The 17,183-nt window shown below is 51.6% G+C and overlaps 1 protein-coding gene across 1 annotated transcript in view; it reads left to right on the top strand.

Annotated features, from left to right (window-relative positions):
- Nucleotides 1-17,183, top strand: part of LRCH1 (leucine rich repeats and calponin homology domain containing 1) — a 147,685-nt gene that overhangs the window by 92,286 nt on the left and 38,216 nt on the right. Inside the window, exons 5-13 of the mRNA XM_036011677.1 lie at nt 3,695-3,831; nt 4,560-4,687; nt 6,060-6,123; nt 8,939-9,044; nt 9,697-9,824; nt 12,974-13,041; nt 14,791-14,877; nt 16,833-16,922; nt 17,020-17,056. Of these exons, the coding sequence (XP_035867570.1) occupies nt 3,695-3,831; nt 4,560-4,687; nt 6,060-6,123; nt 8,939-9,044; nt 9,697-9,824; nt 12,974-13,041; nt 14,791-14,877; nt 16,833-16,922; nt 17,020-17,056 (845 nt within the window). The remainder of the gene's footprint in view (nt 1-3,694; nt 3,832-4,559; nt 4,688-6,059; nt 6,124-8,938; nt 9,045-9,696; nt 9,825-12,973; nt 13,042-14,790; nt 14,878-16,832; nt 16,923-17,019; nt 17,057-17,183) is intronic.

Genomic DNA, 17,183 nt, shown 5'->3' with positions numbered 1-17,183 from the left:
AGGCCATAGTGGGTCGGAATTTCATGCTTTAGGACTCTGGATTCTTACTTGGGTCCCCATCAGGAAGGCGTCAGACATGCACTGCACGCATTCTCCAAAACACACTCCGACTTTCAGAGGTCACGCCAATGTCCCTGGTTTTCGTTGGAGGACAGCAGGCTCACCAGTGTCACACACACGGTCAGCAAAACCTCGAAGCGCAGCCAGGGCTGGGGCAGAAGGAGGTTTACCGCCATGTGCACACGCGAAACAGAGTTTGTGCTTGTGTTCTTATTGATTAATCACTGTGTTATTTTCCGTACGGACAACTGTAAACCTTGACCCTACCCTATGTTTGGAAACGGTCGGCATTTGGTTAATCTGACGCTAATGCTGCTGTTTTGAGAGCTGCTGGATTTTTATTATTCTGTCCCTGCATCTCGGTCTTTGGGTTGAAGTGCTTCCTGACCCGAGGCAGGAAAACAGAGCTGATGGGAGGGAAAGGACTTTATGAAATGACACGTGCTTCCTCGATGGAAGGTTCTGGTGTCTGCATCTTTTTATTCACTTGCCGACTGGCACTTTGCAGAAGTAGAATTAGCCCTGGCTGGCGTAGCTCAGTGGATTGAGTGCCGGCTGCGAACCAAAGCATCTCAGGTTCGATTCCCGGTGGGGCACATGCCTGGGTTGCAGGCCACGGCCCCCAGCAACCGCACATTGATGTTTCTCTCTCTCTCTTAAAAAAAAAAAGAAGTAGAATTAGAAACAGTCTCCATGGGAAGGTTGATTACTTTCATACTTGAGATGACTTGGTGTAAAAATACGGATTTCTGTTTGTCATTGTGCAGCCCCAGTTTTGAATGTTTGGAATTGTTTTTCTTCGTTTGCGCAAGTACAAAGGGGAAACTCTTCCCAAGTTTATAAGCGTATGATCTTCCATAGCATGGAGGAAAGCGTTCATGTAAATGTAAGCTCTCAAGCTAATCCCTGAGAAATCATCACAAGGCATTGAATTCTTTTCAGAAGGAAAACTTAATTGTCTTACAGTGGCCTGCGACAGTTTAAGACATGCGTGGAAAAGCACATCTTACAAAATCAAGATTTCTGCTTCACTCACCACGCCAGCCTCCCTTACCTTAAAAGCATTGCTCTCCCTGAGAAGATCAGCTACAAATTTCTATGCTTTTCATAATTGTGTTTACTCAGGTTCAATATGTTAAGATCCACTCCAAGCTAAAAACATCAGTGTACTGGAAAACCTTAAAAAAAAATAATTTCCTGCACATCCGGTTTCCTTTTGCTTCACTCTGGAGAACTCCTATTAACAAAAGAGCGTGGATGGTGCCTTCGGGCAGTGCACTTAAAGCCTTTCCGCATTTCCTTACTTGTTTTCCTCCTGCAGTGCCCCCTCATACGCTTTCAGTCCGAGGAGGGGAAGAAGATGTCTTCGGCCTAATTACCCACAGCAGTTCGAGTGCAGTGGCCTCAAGGTGGGGACTGTATTGTGTTCCTTCTAGGACCAGCACTCACAGTAGATTCACGGAGCCATTCATTGCCTTTCTTTATCACAGAGAGAGAAGTGAGATTCCTTTTTTTTCCCCCTTGCTCCCTTTTTCTGCTCTGTTTCCTTTGAGCTTTTCTGGGCTGGAGTTACCGTTTTTCTCCCCCATGTTCTTGTGCAACACTGAGAGGGTCGCTGCGATTCCCACTTCAGGCACCCGTACGGAGCCTCCCCTCCCCTCCCCGCCCCTGCCCTGTCTGCCCCGAATGCAGCCCTCTGCTTTGGCTGGAAAAGGTCTTCCTTTTAAGGGGCAGAGGGTTCCCGAAGATCTAGCGTCCAGGTGACACTCGCCACTGATTTGCTAGCCTGACTTTTGTGAATGAAGTTAATAGTCACGGAAGAGGACTAACATCACTAAAGGTTACAGCAAGGAGACGCTCTTTTGATATATAACCCCCCTAATTCTTACCCGTTTTAGGAAGAAACTATGAAGTGGAAAGGGGTCCTCCCCCTTTTCACCCCGCCCTGTTTTCTTTGGACTGTCGGGATCCCACACTGTTCTCCAGCTTCACTTACTCCCTCTCTTCTCCGCCCCCTGCTGCCCCATGCCCTTTGCTCGAGGCCCTCCCTCACCAGGACCAGTGGGTGCGGAGGCCAATCCCCATCCTGCCGTCGGCTGGAGAGCTGGGTCCCACCAGTGAACTCCTGGCAGCTGAAAACATAGACTCCCCGATGGCCTCCCACCCAGCCAGCCGCCTCGCCTGGATGAGAACCTGGGACCTGCTGCGTTCCCTGTTCTTCGTCTCCCTTCTTTCTAGCAGTCCAGCCCCATCACTTCTTTCCTTAAGACAAAGTCCTTCCCTGGGGCTGTATGGAGGAAGGAAAGTCCTTCCCAGCCCAGGGCAAGCTGAATTCTGGAGAAGAGATGCTGGCTGCTCCGAAGACTCATGGTGGAACTTGAACGTGGCACCGCTGCTGAGTGAAGTGACATGCCCTGGCCCTCTAGGCAAGAGGAGGAGGAGGAGCTGTGTTCCTCCTTGCTCCAGGGTGCTGCCGTTGGCTCCTCCTCTTTTTCTAGTTCCTGCCCTTCCTCCTCTCCGGAATCCGGAATCCGGAGCATTCGAAAGCACCCTCTTCCAGCCCTCACCAGGTCCCCCAGCAAATGTGGGAGGCCTGTTCTGAGATGGCACCCCTCCCCCCACCTCAGAGCCTCCTGCTCAGAGATCCAAGCGGTTTGTCCCCTGTCACTCTACACGTTTGGCGTGGCTCGCCTCACCGCTGTATGGAATACGTTTGACTGGTTTCTCGCAGCTGCCAGTGCCAGTTGGAATGCTTGAAATTACTGAGTGCTCACGCTGCCCCTGGGTGGGGATTTTAAGCTAAATATAATGTTCTGTTTTGTTGGTGGAGCTACAGGAGATTTTTTTAAAAGCAGGAGAATAAAGTCCTATAAGTTAGGATTACAGGGTTCTTTGCAAACCTCTGAATTAGATAGCATTCATTTCTTAAAGTGGAGTGGAAAAAAAAACCATGAACGCATTTCTTGTAACTAGTTCTGAGGTCATGCCAGCCTAGACACATTAAATGGACGAGACTGGGCTGCACTTGGCGTACTGTGCATGTGTTATCAAGCTCCGCTCGGAAATGTTGGAAGTGACTGCATTCTGTGTGATGTGGCCTATGTGATCGTTTTGCTTTTATTCTTTAAAAGCATTTTTAAACAATACATATTGTAAATATCAAGTATTTCCAACTCTTTTTTAAAAAGATTTTATTTATTTATTTTTAGAGAGGGAAGGGAGGGAGATTAAGAGAGAGAGAAACATCAACGTGCGGTTGCTGGGGGCCGTGACCTGCAACCCAGACATGTGCCCTGACTGGGAATCGAACCTGCGACACTTTGGTTCGCAGCCCGTGCTCAATCCACTGAGCTACGCCAGCCAGGGCTAAGTATTTCCAGCTCTTACCAATACTAACAACAGTTTAAATGATGGAACCCCCAGTGGAAGATCCCGCCTTCCCCTGGGGACAATATTATACCCGTACATTTACATAGATTCCTGACACAGGGCTTACTTTTGATGGTGCTGGGTGACATTTCCCCTGATGCGCAGAAAGCAACTTTTTGAATGTTTGGCCATTCAGTCGTGTTGCTTTCTGAGTTTCTTTCTTTCTTTTCTTTTCTTTTTTTTTTTTTTGTTCCTCTTCTTCTAGAACTAGTAGATCTCCCCTTGGTCAAGTTTGACTTTTCCTGCAATAAAGTGCTGGGGATCCCTGTTTGCTTCAGAGAGATGAAGCAGCTGCAAGTCCTGCTCCTGGAAAACAACCCCTTGCAGTCCCCGCCAGCACAGGTGAGGGGGGCGGCCGGCCAAGGTGGGCGGGGTGCAAAGAGCCACTTGGGTAACCGTCTGCCGGTGTGATGCAGTGTTCGCACGGCTCTGAGCAGGGACAGTCTCTGCAAAGGCGGATGAACCCCTGGGTGTTTCTGACGGCAGCCAGTCGTCTCCTGCCACCTCCAGCCTACTTACTAGTGTGGGGTTCGCTCCTCTTAGCACTGCAGCCCCCGTTACATCGGGTTATTTTATTATTTAGATGTACATTTGACACTCTTCCATGGAGTGAAAAAGAGGAATAGATTCCTTACTTTAATGTTGGCTGGGAAATGGAGCTTGAGCCTTTTGAAATGTAATTATTGTTCATTTAGAGACAAGAGTCAAGCTCAAATATTAAACGAGGAGACACAACTGGAGTATAAACGTGTCCAGAATTGGAGGGTTGCCAGGTTAGGTATTGGACTTCTGTAGGTTTTTTTACACTATTTACACTTACACGCATTTCTGTTAGGATTTTGCACTTTTCCTGCAAGAAAGACTAGAAATTGCTCGAGCTGCGGTTTTCTGTTCCAAGTGGAAGGAACGACCGCCTAAACTCTTCTGTGTTTTGTAGAGGACACCTTGGGTACTGAAGGGTCCCTGGGCATGAAAACGCAAAGATTAAAATATACAGAGCCGGCTGTCTCCTGTTGCTATTTTGTTTTGCCATTAAAAAGATTAAGTGTGTGTGATGGCTGTCTCCCCAGATTTGCACAAAGGGCAAAGTGCACATATTCAAGTACCTGAGCATCCAGGCCTGCCAGATGAAGACGGCCGACTCCCTGTACCTGCACACGATGGACAGGCCGCAGTCCCAGCAGCACGTGGAAGACAGGTGCGTGCGCCCGCCCGGCTCCCGGCCCCTCGTTAGAGTTTTGCTTGGGCCGAGGTGTTCCCGGGACCTCGCTCCAAAATCCTTCTGCTTCACTCAACCAGGGCAGACTTATAACTCGGAGTGTCAGAAACTTTGGGAATAGGAAGGAGAAAATTGATGCCGTGGGTAACGTTTTGGCACCTCAAAAATCTCACCTACTCTCTCCTCGTCGAAAATCAGTCCTTCTCAGAGTACCGTGTGTGTGCACACTTACGTGTGTGCACATATATGTGTGTGTGTGTGCTTATAAATAAGATGTATAATATACACAGATATTTCTTATTTATCCTTGAAAACGACAGTGTCAAGCTCAGACATGGGTTTTTTTTTTCATTACTAAGTTTGAATACACTCCCAGAACGTTGTGAAGAGAAACTGCAGGTTTCCTTTTTTTTAATGGTCTTTTTGAAATGCAGCATGCCTGGTTTCGCCGTCTCCTGTTTAGGACGGAAGGGCTAGAATCCTTCTGCAGGTCCTTGGCTGCCTGTTGGCACAAATCGGGCCTTGTAGCTTTGGAGGGCAAAACTCCCATGCCGAACTCACTTTCGGACACAGAGCGGTTGGAGGAGTCTTCGCTGCAGACATCTTTCCTTAACTTTTTAAAAAAGATTTTATTTATTTATTTATTTATTTATTTATTTTAGAGAGGGAAGGGAGGGAGAAAGAGAGAGAGAGAGAGATATCAATGTGCGGTTGCTGGGGGTCATGGCCTGCAACCCAGGCATGTACCCTGACTGGGAATCGAACCTGTGACACTTTGGTTCACAGCCTGTGCGCAATCCACTGAGCTATGCCAGCCAGGTCATCTTTCCTTAACTTTTTATTAAAAAAGGAAACTAGTGACTTAAAATCTCAGACTACCTTCATGGCACCTCTACATAAAGCTTAAAATAGGTTTCCATTATTTTGTAAAATGTGCCATCAAATTTATTGAGTCACTGGATTCCAGTTTCCAGAATTTTCCCAAGACTGCCAACATTTCAAAACCTAAAAAAGCAATTAGGTAGGTTTTGCATTTTTTTTATGGAAATGATCAGAATAAGAAAACTGTTAACTGTTTCAAAGAACAGGCCGCTGGGCGAAAGCGTAAATCCGTGAAACCCTGACACGGAGAGTTTATTCTGCACCGTGTTTAGACAGTGCGAGTATGTGGTTCCTGTTCCATCAGGCCCTTGTCGTAACGCCCTTTGACACGGAGCTGCTCTGGTGCCTCATGGTAACCATAAAAATGTACAGAGCAAACTCAGAACTGGAATATAAGTTGATATAGCTTGTGAACTTTGCGATTTTACTCTTCCCCCTGTGAACTCCATCTGGACGGCGTCTACCCCAGCAAGAAGGATTCCGACTCGGGCGTTGGGAGCGATAACGGGGACAAGCGATTATCGGCCACGGAGGTGAGTTCACGATCAGTTCGCGATTTTTTTTTTTCTTTCTCTGCTTCCAGCGCGATCCGCTGCATTTATTGAGCCCCTTTCTGGTAAAAGGCATTAGCCCTCTGCACTGGAATATGTGATAATGTTTGCGAAAGCAACAATTTGAAATCCTCCCAGCGTTGTATAAATATTAGCCGTTGTTAGCTTCTTCTGCATCTTCAGTATTTTGCTGATGTCTCAGGAGTAGGATTCTGATCTCCTTGCACCCCTCATTGTCTAGAATATTCTCGAATGCTTAATAAAGATTATGAAATGACTAAGTGAGGTGCAAGTATCCATGAGGCACTTTTAATAAATGCTTGTTTTTAAGTGACAGGACAGTTTAGGAAAACTTGTTAGATGCATGCATCAGTGTGCGGGAATCAAATGTACATTGCATTTTAGCAGTGCACCCCGAGGCAATGAGTTTATGAGTAGCCGTCATTTTTATAGCAATATTTGTGTCCTGGAATTCTTTTCAGATCATTGGGTAAAAAGTTTATTAGCATTCTAAAGCGGTTACTAGGTAGCGTATTTATAGCACATTTGTTATCTCATCCGGACCCTATTAGATGCTCCCAAATCTTTCACTGCTCTACCATTGAATGAGCTTCTGGACCCTGGGAGCTGGGAGGAGCCAGGTGGGGTGAGGGCTGGCGTATCGCCAGGTCTTCCCTTGTTGAGGGCGTTTCTGGGGTCGTAGGGCTCGAGACATTATAATCGTCTTCGAAGAAACAACTGATAGGGCCGTATGTGTGACTCTAGGGAAATGCCTATTTGTAGTTCTCTTCAGACCTTCGAGGTTTAATATATAGTCAAGGTATTTGAATTTATCATCTCTCCCCCCCCGAATTCTTTATAAAGCAGTGCATTAAAAGAAAAACTAGGACACCTTAAACTCTTTCTCACAGAGCGTCTCAAGAGGAAGCAGAGTTAGCCAGAAATAAAGGCCCTGTCCGTAAAAGAAATGACTTCCGTGGAGCCACGTGAATAGTTTACTGTGGTTCCCAGGGAGGGGTGGGGGGGGAGAGTGGGGAGAAAATACTCAACACGCCGCTTTATAAGTCGTATTTAATTCAACCCCCTTCGCTTTATTAAAACTCGAGAGTCCCCTGAAATGCCCCATTGTTTCGGAAGTGACTCACCCTGAACTCATTTGCTGTTAAACTGGCACGCACTCGGCTTTCTCGATTACCTGCCTCCTAAGGGCAAGTCCACTAATGAGCCGTCGCACACAGAGCAGCATTATCCTTCCGTCCTCGCTCAGTGTCGGTGGGATGCTGATGCCGTCGTACGGGAAGAAAGGGGCTAGGAGTTTATTCCCTCCCGTGTAACGAGATGCTTATCTCTGGAATCCTGCTGCACGTTTAAGGTGGGGAGAGGCTGGAAGGAAAGAGGATTATAGAGGAGGTTATATTCCACAGAATCAGGTGCACAAATCTCGCAGGGTAGCTTCATTACCTGGGGACACGTCCAAGAATATATATTATTTTAGAATGATCAGGGTTCCGAATTAACCATGGGAGCTTTCTGTTTTCGCTTTGTTTGGCAATTTGTATGGCCAGCTGATCTCGCACCCCCCGCCCCCTTTTATATCTCATCGTGGGGTTCAGAGATCCCCCCTGGCTCCTTTTCTGGCTGCCGCCATCTTCTGATGGACGTAGCATGGGTCATTAAGAAGCTAAAAACCCATTTTCCTCAAGATGAACAAGCCAAAACCTTGGGACCCCGCTGAACATGTGTTTCCTGAAGGAGATGCCGGTTTGTCACATCTGCCAATCTGCACCTGTGTCCACAAGGGAGCGAACTCTGTGCTCGGAGAGCTGTAGGCTCTGGAGTGGGGGAGCGGGCCAGTTCTGGGGGGCGGGGCCCTGACCCCTGGGACTGGAAACGCGCTGTGACTTCACTAAATGACAACACTGACGTGGAGATGGAGGAAGATGAGTGAGGCTTCCTGTTGCGTTTGTGATGGGACCATCGGTTTTCTGAATCAGCATCCTCGGCTGGTGGGGCAAGCGAGACTCCCGGGGAGAGAACGGACCCCGTGACCAAGTCCAAGTGTGATTCTGGAAACTTCACAGAACTCTTGCTCCACATCAGTTCCCATGGAGCCCTTCTACCCCCTGAGGCAGCGCTCTCACCCTGAAACTGGGAAACAAACCGAAGTTAGTCGAGAAGCGTGGAGAAGGCCCTGTGAATAGACAGCACATTGTCCCCGAGGTTGGTGGACCGTCGGCTTTCGGTGACGAGCCACGTGAGACCTGCGGAGGGTTGTGGTGGGTGACTGTTGTCAGGTCTCCCGGTCACAGTCCTGCCAACACAACCGGTTCCACTTGGGGGTCCTGTCACAGCCGGTTTGCAGGTGTCCCTTCGTTCTGCCGGCTGTCACACGGCCCTTCCCGGCCCCCAGCCTGCGGCTCTCAGGTTGGAATACGTCTGGGAGAGTTTCGGCTCAGAGCATGGGCACGGGCGTTAGCCGGGTGATTCTCGACAGAGTGAAGCCCATCACCAGCCCCCAGCTCGAGGAGCAGGACTTCCCCGGCACCCCAAAATGCCCCGCTTCTGGGACCACCCCACCCCCGAGCCCAGAGCAGCCTCGAGCCTGACCTCAAACACCGTGGATTCGTTTTGCCCGTTTTTGAGCTCTGTGAGCAGAGTGGTCCTCGGTACCTGGTGTCTTTCACCCGATACGGTGCCTCTGCGAGTCCCAGCCTGGTGGTTTCCCTCACGCGGCATTCTCCCCGGCTGCGCCGGTAGCCCTTCCCCCAGCCTGAAGCAGCGCCCCGTTTCTTTCCAGCCATCGGACGAGGACGCGGTCAGCCTCAGCGTCCCCATGTCCCACATCAAGGAGGAAGAGCAGGCCGCCAAGGAGGACCCGTGCCGCCGCCTGAGTCCAGCGAAAGGTCTGAGGGTGCGAGGTGGGGAGGAGGGGCTCGGTTTTTGGTTCCCAAGGCCGTGTTCACACAGTGCACAAACGCGGCGATAGCAGCTGATGGGCGGAGGTGACCTCACTGGAAGCTCAGACTCGGAGGGGGCCCCTCACGACCCCAGTTCTGTAGAGCACACTGAGGCTCGGAGAGTCTGAGCCGACCCGGCCGCGCAGCTGGTGCACAGTGAAGCTGCCCTCGTTAGTTACACGTCACACGTTACGGAGGACACAGGGGTTTGCTCCTGCTGTCCTCTCTCCGTGCCTTAAAAAACCAAGACAAAATCTCATTTCTTACACAAGGAAGTAAGCCTGACAGAGGCCTTGGACTTCCAAGTTCAGTTTGGGGCTTTCTGTTCCCTTCCCTTCCCTTACCTTACACCTTACCTTACACCTTACCTTACCTTACACCTTACCTTACCTTACCTTACCTTCCTTTACCTTCTTTTACCTTTCCCTTACACCCTTCAGGGAAGAGAAAACTGGGGCCATTCGTTCACCCCTTGAAGAGGCAGGAGGGAAGACTGTAGTCATTAGGCAACCCCGTCCCCCCGAGAAGCAGACAGACCCGTCCTTGGTCCCCTGGTCGAGACTCATGCTTCCCACCGCTCTCTCTCTGTTCCTCCCAGGGGACTTCCGTCCGGAGTTCCCACCCGAGACGTCCCTGGCGGGCGACAGCAGCAGCTCAGGAGAAGCAGGGGACCAGCTTACCTGTGGCACAGATGTTCTCCGCCCGGAATTCGTAAACTACATGAAGGCAAGTGGAGGGTCCGCTGGTCGTCTTATGTCCTGACTTCTCTTCGGTTCAGGTTACCGCCTAGCACCTTGAAGGCCAGCTTGCTGCCCCCTTCCTCGGGCCTTTACAACTCCTCCTCAAAGACCAGCGAGTTTCCTTTCTGCCAGGAGGAGCCACCCCATCCTCCCAGGCACCGCCCTCCGCCTGGCGGCACGTGGGTGGGGTTTAGGAGTCACTCCCCTTTCCCCTGTGCGGGGCATCGTGTCAGTGGGTGAAAGTCCAAGTTACCGGGGCCGTTCAGTGAAAGCTGAACAAGCCAGGTGCTGCTGTCTCGTCTGTGTTTTCTGGGTGAACGCTTTTCTCAGGGGTGTGTCCGCAGCAGAGAGAGAAAAGGGGGGTCTTCCAGGCTCTGGAATGAGCGTCCTCCCCTTTTGGAGGGCCCATGCTGCAGGCACCGGCCCCCCGACTGCTGTCGGGGCCATGAGGCGCTGGAAGGTCAGGGGCAAGTGGCCGGGCTGTCAGGTGGAGCTTCCTCGTAACAGTGGCATCGAGGAGTGGGAGACGGGCCTGTCGGGGAAGCTGGTGGTCACGGCGTCACCCTGAGACGCGGTGCGGTGCCCCAGGAAGTTCTGGCCCGTCTTCTTGGTTCAGGCTGCGGCCCCCCAAGAATTCGAGGGTGACCCCCTAGATGATCAGCCCTGCGAGAGGCCCCTGTCTTGGAAGGTTGAGAGAAGGGTGCTGATGATGAAATAAAGCCCGCACCTGCGATGAAAAGCCCGGCGTTGAACACCAAGGCTTCTCTGAGCCGTGAGCCGCGTCGCCTGCAAAGCCCGTGAGTGTGCGGGACGGCCCGGCCCGCAGGCGTGCCGACCGCTCGGTCCTCGGGGACCGAGGCTTCCGTGGCTCACAAAACCCCATCCTCTCCCCTCCGCCGAGTCAGCGTCCTGCGCTTCTGTAACTACAGCTGGTCCTCACCCTTCACGGCCATTCTGCTCTGCAAAGCCGCCCCCAGCGCCGAGTTAGCATGTCCCGAGCCTCGGCTCCAAAGGGCAAGTTCAGGGCGAGGTTCCATGTCGGATGTGCAGTGCATGACCTTGCTCATTGTGGTTTACGTGTTATATCCACACGTTTCTATTTAAAGACTCCTTGTCAAACGTGCCTCGTTGGCTTGTGGACCCTGAACTTGCGGCCCACACCACTCACTCGGCCATGCCTCCATGAAGCTTGTCTGACACATGTTTCCCGGGAAGGGAGATCACAGACAGCCCTCATGTGCTCAGGAACATGAGACCGCACCTCAGCACCGTGGTGGGGGTGTCCTGAGCAGTGAAATCACCCAGAAAAGCACCAAACTGGGAAAAGTGGCACTAAATGGACTCTGAACAGGACTCCTGTTAAAGCTCTGGCAGCTGAGCCAGGGAGGGAGAGCGTGTCGGGAGCTGGGGTCCCACCGTTCTGTGCAGGCCTGCGAGGGACACGGGGAGCAGTGTGGGTGTGGGTGTGGGGGTCCCTGCGAGGAGCGTGGGGAACAGCGTGCGTGGGGGCGTGGGGGTCCCTGCGAGGGACACGGGGAGCAGCATGGGTGTGGGTGCAGGGGTCCCTGCGAGGGACACAGGGAGCAGCGTGGGTGTGGGTGCGGGGGTGCCGGTGCATTGCACTGAGGGAGCAGATTTATGACTGTGGGATCCACAGAGAATGAGGATCAACTGCGTGCCTGTCTAACTCAGCAAAAGAAGCCCAGTAGCCCCTGTGGTGCATATGGAAAGAAAAACCAATGTTTCACCCTTGGGGTGCTTTCTGCTATGAAACGGAGAATTGGAAGGAGATGCCCATGGCTTCTGCGGTCAAAGCCCGACACAACGAGAGAAGAACATGTGTGTTCTCCGTCACTGCTGGCAGCGTGTTTTCTGCCGTGGGCACCCCTGTGCCCCGGACAGTGCGGCTCAGAAATTGCTCTGTTGGCGCTGTCATGCGCTGTTAAGTCAGATCAGTACAGAAGGTGTCTGCATGTCTGGCAAGCCGGAGACCAGCGTCGGGCACCAGCTGCCTCCCTGGAAGGAGGCTGGTGCTTGGTGACGCATCCAGGGGACCGGCTGGGCTCGTGTCGGAACCTTGGAGCAGAAAACCGTCCGTGTGGCTGCTGTCCCTTCCTTGCCAGGGATCATGTCCTCATCCGGGGCGGCCTCTGGGCTGGCCGTGGGCTCCTGGCTGTGCGGAGGGGCGCTTCTCTGCGTCAGAGGTGGGAGTGGAGGTTCCAGCGGTGGGCACGCCATCCCGACACTCCCGCCAGCGTTTCTTTGGGAAAATAATGGGGGGGGGGATGGGGCGGGGTGCGTCTCGGTGAAGTGGGGATGCTGCGAGCGGGAAACCTATTAGTTGTCCTCGGACGCATCCTCTGTTAAGTGTGTCATGCAGCCCTTTTCCCCACCACGCATGCACGCGCACACACACACACACACGTCTCACACACGCTGGGACAGACGTCCTCACGTGACGGACACGCCCAACATGACTCCGTGAACATCTAGGAGGTGCGAAGAGGGAACAGGAGAGAAGTGTTAGCTTTCTGATAGGCAGTTAACAGGCATTGTGGTCCTGGGCCAGGTTTTCTTTTTTTAAAAAAATTTTATTTTTAATTATGGTAAAATAAAGAGAACGGGAAAATTACCATCCTCCCCATTTTTTAGAGTAAAATTCAGTGGCGTTTAGTGATGGGGTAGCCGTCACCACCGTGCATCCCGGAATGCTGTTCGTCTGGTAAAACTGGGGTTCTTCACTCCTTCAACAGCGTCTCCCCGTTCCTTCCCCTGGGAACCGTTCTGCTTTCTCCCCTTACACGCTGGACTCTTCCAGGGGCCTCCGAGCAGTGGGAGCATGTCCTGGGTCCTTTCCTGTGGCCGGCTAGTTTCACTTAGCGCCGTGCGTGTCCTGGAGATGAGGCCGCATCGGAGCATGTGTCAGGACCGCCTTCCTGTTCGGGGCTGAATGACGCCCCGCTATATGGGTGGACGCCACGTGGTCGATCCACGCACTCACTGATGGACTCCGGGGCTGCTCCCGCCTCCCCCCTGTGGCGAGCCATGCCGCCGTGAACATGGGCCGGGGCAGGGTTGGACTGTCGACCGTGGATGGCCAGTGGTTCTCAGAAGACCCGTGTGTTCTGTCCACAGGGCAGGGCGGTCCACTACGAGGAGCCGCTGCGGATAGAAGAGGACTCGCCCTGGCCGTCCGAGGGGATGTGAGTACGGGGGCCTGGTGATGAGCTGCTGTCCTGCAGATTTCGAGGTCTGAGCAGAATGGAAGCTTTGTCCCGGTCAAATTCCAGTCCGCTTGGGGGGCAGGGGGCAAGCTGACGTTCTTACCCGGAGATATTGATGGGAAGTGGCCAGCTTCCCCCGTCTGATGCTCGTTGTCACAGGGTTAGTGCAGTACAGCGCAAGGTCACGCCCCTCCCTTGGCCCTGAGCTCTCTCAGATTTGAGGCTGTAGGTAGAAACGTGACTCAGGGAATTAGATAGAATTTCCAACATGGAGGCTCTGGCTTCCTTCCACTGGACCTGGCGTGTTAATTGCTCTGGTCCCCCTCTTGTACCTAGACTCTTCCGTGTCTAGATCTGAGACAGTCACACGCCTCTCATGTCCTGGCCCTGAGTCTCACATTTGCAACAATAGCTCGTGCTCATTAAATATCACACCCCATGCCAGGCCCTGTCTTAAAGACGTCATGAGTAGTAGCGCATTGCAACTTTATGGCAGTCCTGTAAGTCCGACTTGTTCTCCCCATTTCGCAGAGGACAGACTGAGGGCCCTAGAGATTCATTACCGTGCCCCAAGGCCACAGAGAGCCAGGCGGGACCCAAGGAAACCGCACACCAGAAGGGTGTCCCTTCTGTTCTGGTGCCCACGAAGATCTCCTTGGCAAGCTCTGTGGGGGTGGGCGGGAGCCATCTGCGTGGGCCAGGGGACCGTCTCCTGGGGGCTGAGTTTGGGCCCATGTCACAGAGCAGGATTCTGGTTCACAGGATTCTGTTTTCTGTAGTGGGGCATGTAGGACTGGACCTCCTCCCAGACCTCACGGGGTTCCTCCCCTTAGGGAGGATTTTCCACGCTGTTAAAAAAAAAACTCCTCCACTTCCGTTCTGTGGTGGAGAGGAGTTTCCATGACCACAGCTCTCTCGCCCTTTAAAAGCATTAAAAAGTTCCTTTCAAATCACGATCCAGTGTGAGCGGCATTCAACTGGGTGTATTTCTGTAAGACCAAGGAGGCCTGGCTTGATTATAGATTTGTAGAATTATAGGGAAAGGCTTCTTTAAACTATATAAAGCTCTAAAAGCCTCCTTCTTAACCTTGCATCTGTTGTTCTCAGCCTCGCCTGCAAATCGGGGCCATCTGTAGAGCTTGATAAGTGAGATGCCTGAGCCCCAGTCGGGTCTACCTGGGACTGCCAGGCCTGGGTTGGGTTTGCTTTTGAGTGCTGCAGATGATTTTGCTGCACGCGGCGCTCAGACCGAGGGCCGCCGTCCCACCCTGAGGTCCCTGCTGTGTGACAGCTGTAAAGCCGAGCCACCCCGGTTGAACTGGCGTTGGGAGGTCTGGAAGTCGTGCAGACCCCGCCGCAGCCCAGCGCCCCTGTGCGCCCGCCCCCCCAAGGCTCAGGAAGGCAGTGAGAGCGCCACCAGCTGGTCGGGTGCCGACTGTGCAGACGAGTGGGCACTGAGACTGAGAGGCTTTGCAGCAGCGCCGGGCTTCCCCAATCGGGGTCGGGGGTCGGGGGGTCGGGGGGTCGGGGGTGGGGGGAGCTCTTTCCAGTACGTTCTGGCGGCTCGTCCCGCGGGGTCCTACTGACTGGTCTCTGTCATAATGTCGGCGTGTCGAGGTCATGGGTGAGACGGGAGCTGGACGTGTGTGGTTTTGCTCCTAAGACCCGAGGTGACGCTGCTGTTCCGTGTGTGGCGGGTGCGGTCTCACGCTTGGTTCCTTGCTGCAGGACGCATCCGGCCGAGGAAGACCCGGACGCGGACACGGCCACGGCGGAGCCGCCGAGAGACGCAGCCTCGCCGCCAGACCCCGACAGGTGCGCGCGTCCCCCGGGGCCGAGCTCCGGGTGCAGGCGATACGAACCTGTTCCTTGCCTCCCTTTCTGCAAACGTTTGTATGCACGGCGTGGGCGCGCTTCGTGTTTCAACTCCCCGCTCCCCTAGGATTCCTCCGCGGGAGTCCAGCTTCTGGCCGGATGGAGGCCAGCGGCCCCACCTCCACCCACCCTTGAGTGAAATGTATTCACTCTCCTGAAATTCACGTGGGAATTTTTGGCATCATTCTTAAAAAACAGACATATGGTGAAAATGCCTATTTTATGTGGCTTAAAGTTTAAATCTCTGACTTACAGAACCACCAGGGAGATTTTCCCAAAAGGGAAGAACCGTTGTATCAGGTACTGCCATATTTATTCGATGGTGGCAAATACGAGTTAACTAAATAATGTATCTGCAATGATTTGGGTTGCAGGGCAGTTTTTAATCAAATTGGCCCTCGTCCATCATGGCACTGTATACAGTAGATTCATTTTTCGGCTTCTTGATTCAGGAAAATGAACTTCCCATGGACAAAATATTTCCCAGTAAGTCAATATACCTGATATCAGGTCATAACTCCCTCATCACTAGAGGCATGGGTCTCAGGCTCATCCCTGGTAAACTCTCCAGGGGCCCCCGGAATTGAAACCATGGAGACGATGTGGTCTGGCTCCGGGGTGAACAGGAAAACCACACCCCAGCCACCTCCGCCGGGTTCTGAGGATTTGCCAAAACGTGGTCAGCGGTACAACCCCAGTGTCGCCAGGCCCTGAGAGGCAGTGGCGGGTCGGCTAGGGTGTGACGGGACACCTTTAGTTGTTGGTTTGTTTGAAAAGTGTTTTGATGCTGAAGGTGTTCCCTGGGTGCCCAGGGTGCACGCAGGTGTGTGGTTTCGTTTCCTCCCGGAAAGTAACAGTAACCCTCCGGTTTCTGCTGCTGCAGGGCTCTGTTGCTGGCCCGGAAACAGTTACTATAAGACGATCCTAACTTTGTAACAATGCTCCCGTGAGCCAGCCGGGCCTCGGCTTGTTTCCGATAAGAAGAAGACCTTTCTAGAGGTTATAGCTGCTTGGGGACGGAACATTAGTAACAAAAACTTGACTAGTAACAAAAACTTGACATACACGTCGGGTTTTGTCTTTTATCTCATGTGTCACAGACTGAGACTTTTTTGTTGTTGTTTTAGTTAAGCCTGTGATTCAATTTTGTAGGTGTAGCTTTTAGACAATCTTAACATCAAAAAATCAGGTTATTATCCAATTTTGCCTTTATCTTGGTTTCTTAAGGATTTCCGGTTGTTGGTGTGATACCATTTTTCAGTAAGCATGTATAATATGAACTCATTCTACCTTTTATGTTTTTAATTCTATTTTATCGATTATGCTATTACAGTGTTCCTGATTTTCCCTCCTTTGCCCCCTTCTACCCAGCACCCCCACTTATTATTAAAATAATAATAAAATATTGCTCCCACCTTTTAAAATAAATTTAAAACCTTTATACAACTTGCAGAAATTCCTGGTTTTAGAATTGCAGAAACTCAGAAACTAGGACTATTATGAATTCTTTTTTTTTTGAATGAGGGCATTAAGAGTCTATCAGAAATGTTTTCCTTTCAAAACAAAGTATCCTTGATACATATACCATAATGCAGTATCCTTAACTTTACTTGCTTCTGTAAATTAAGAAATTTCTAGAAAAAAATTTACCGTGTGCTACCTACGAATATTATGACCAACAGCAGTCAGAAAGTTATATTAAAGTTATATTAAATTTGGCACAGGATGGGAAAATACCATGTAATTTGAAATTTCTGCCATCAGCCTTTCATTACTTAATCCTGATGGTAAACACAACTTCTTTAAATTTAACATATTAAGTTTTTAGACTACACATAACCCAAGGCGGTAGGATCCGTCAGAAATCTAATAACATCTCCCCCTTTCTTCTTTAGATTGAGCATGGAGACTGCAGAGAGAAGTGACATGAACTTTTACCCCAACGAATCCGCGGGAGCCATAGAATTGCAGGATTCTGCACTCAAGTATGTCGACCTTTTAAAAACTGAGCGTTTTGTCTTTTTACGCTGAAATAAGTGCGCTTTAAATCCCACTCTCCATCTTTCCCCCTCACGCCCGCAGCGGTGACATGCAGCTGGAGACCTCTCCGGGGTGTGAGGTAAGGCTGCCCTGGCGGGTTCTCTGCCTGTGACGGACACCACTCGGTGATTTTAAAGGGGGAGGGGGTGTTAGTGGGCTCTGCTGGCCAGAGGAAGTCATGAGGAGGAGGAGAAGGAGGAGGAGGA

This window comes from Phyllostomus discolor, chromosome 11 (assembly GCF_004126475.2).
Source record: "Phyllostomus discolor isolate MPI-MPIP mPhyDis1 chromosome 11, mPhyDis1.pri.v3, whole genome shotgun sequence".
Lineage (NCBI taxonomy): Eukaryota > Metazoa > Chordata > Mammalia > Chiroptera > Phyllostomidae > Phyllostomus > Phyllostomus discolor.
The sequence above is the reverse complement of the archived record's forward strand: the minus strand, read 5'-3'. Positions and strand labels throughout refer to the sequence as shown.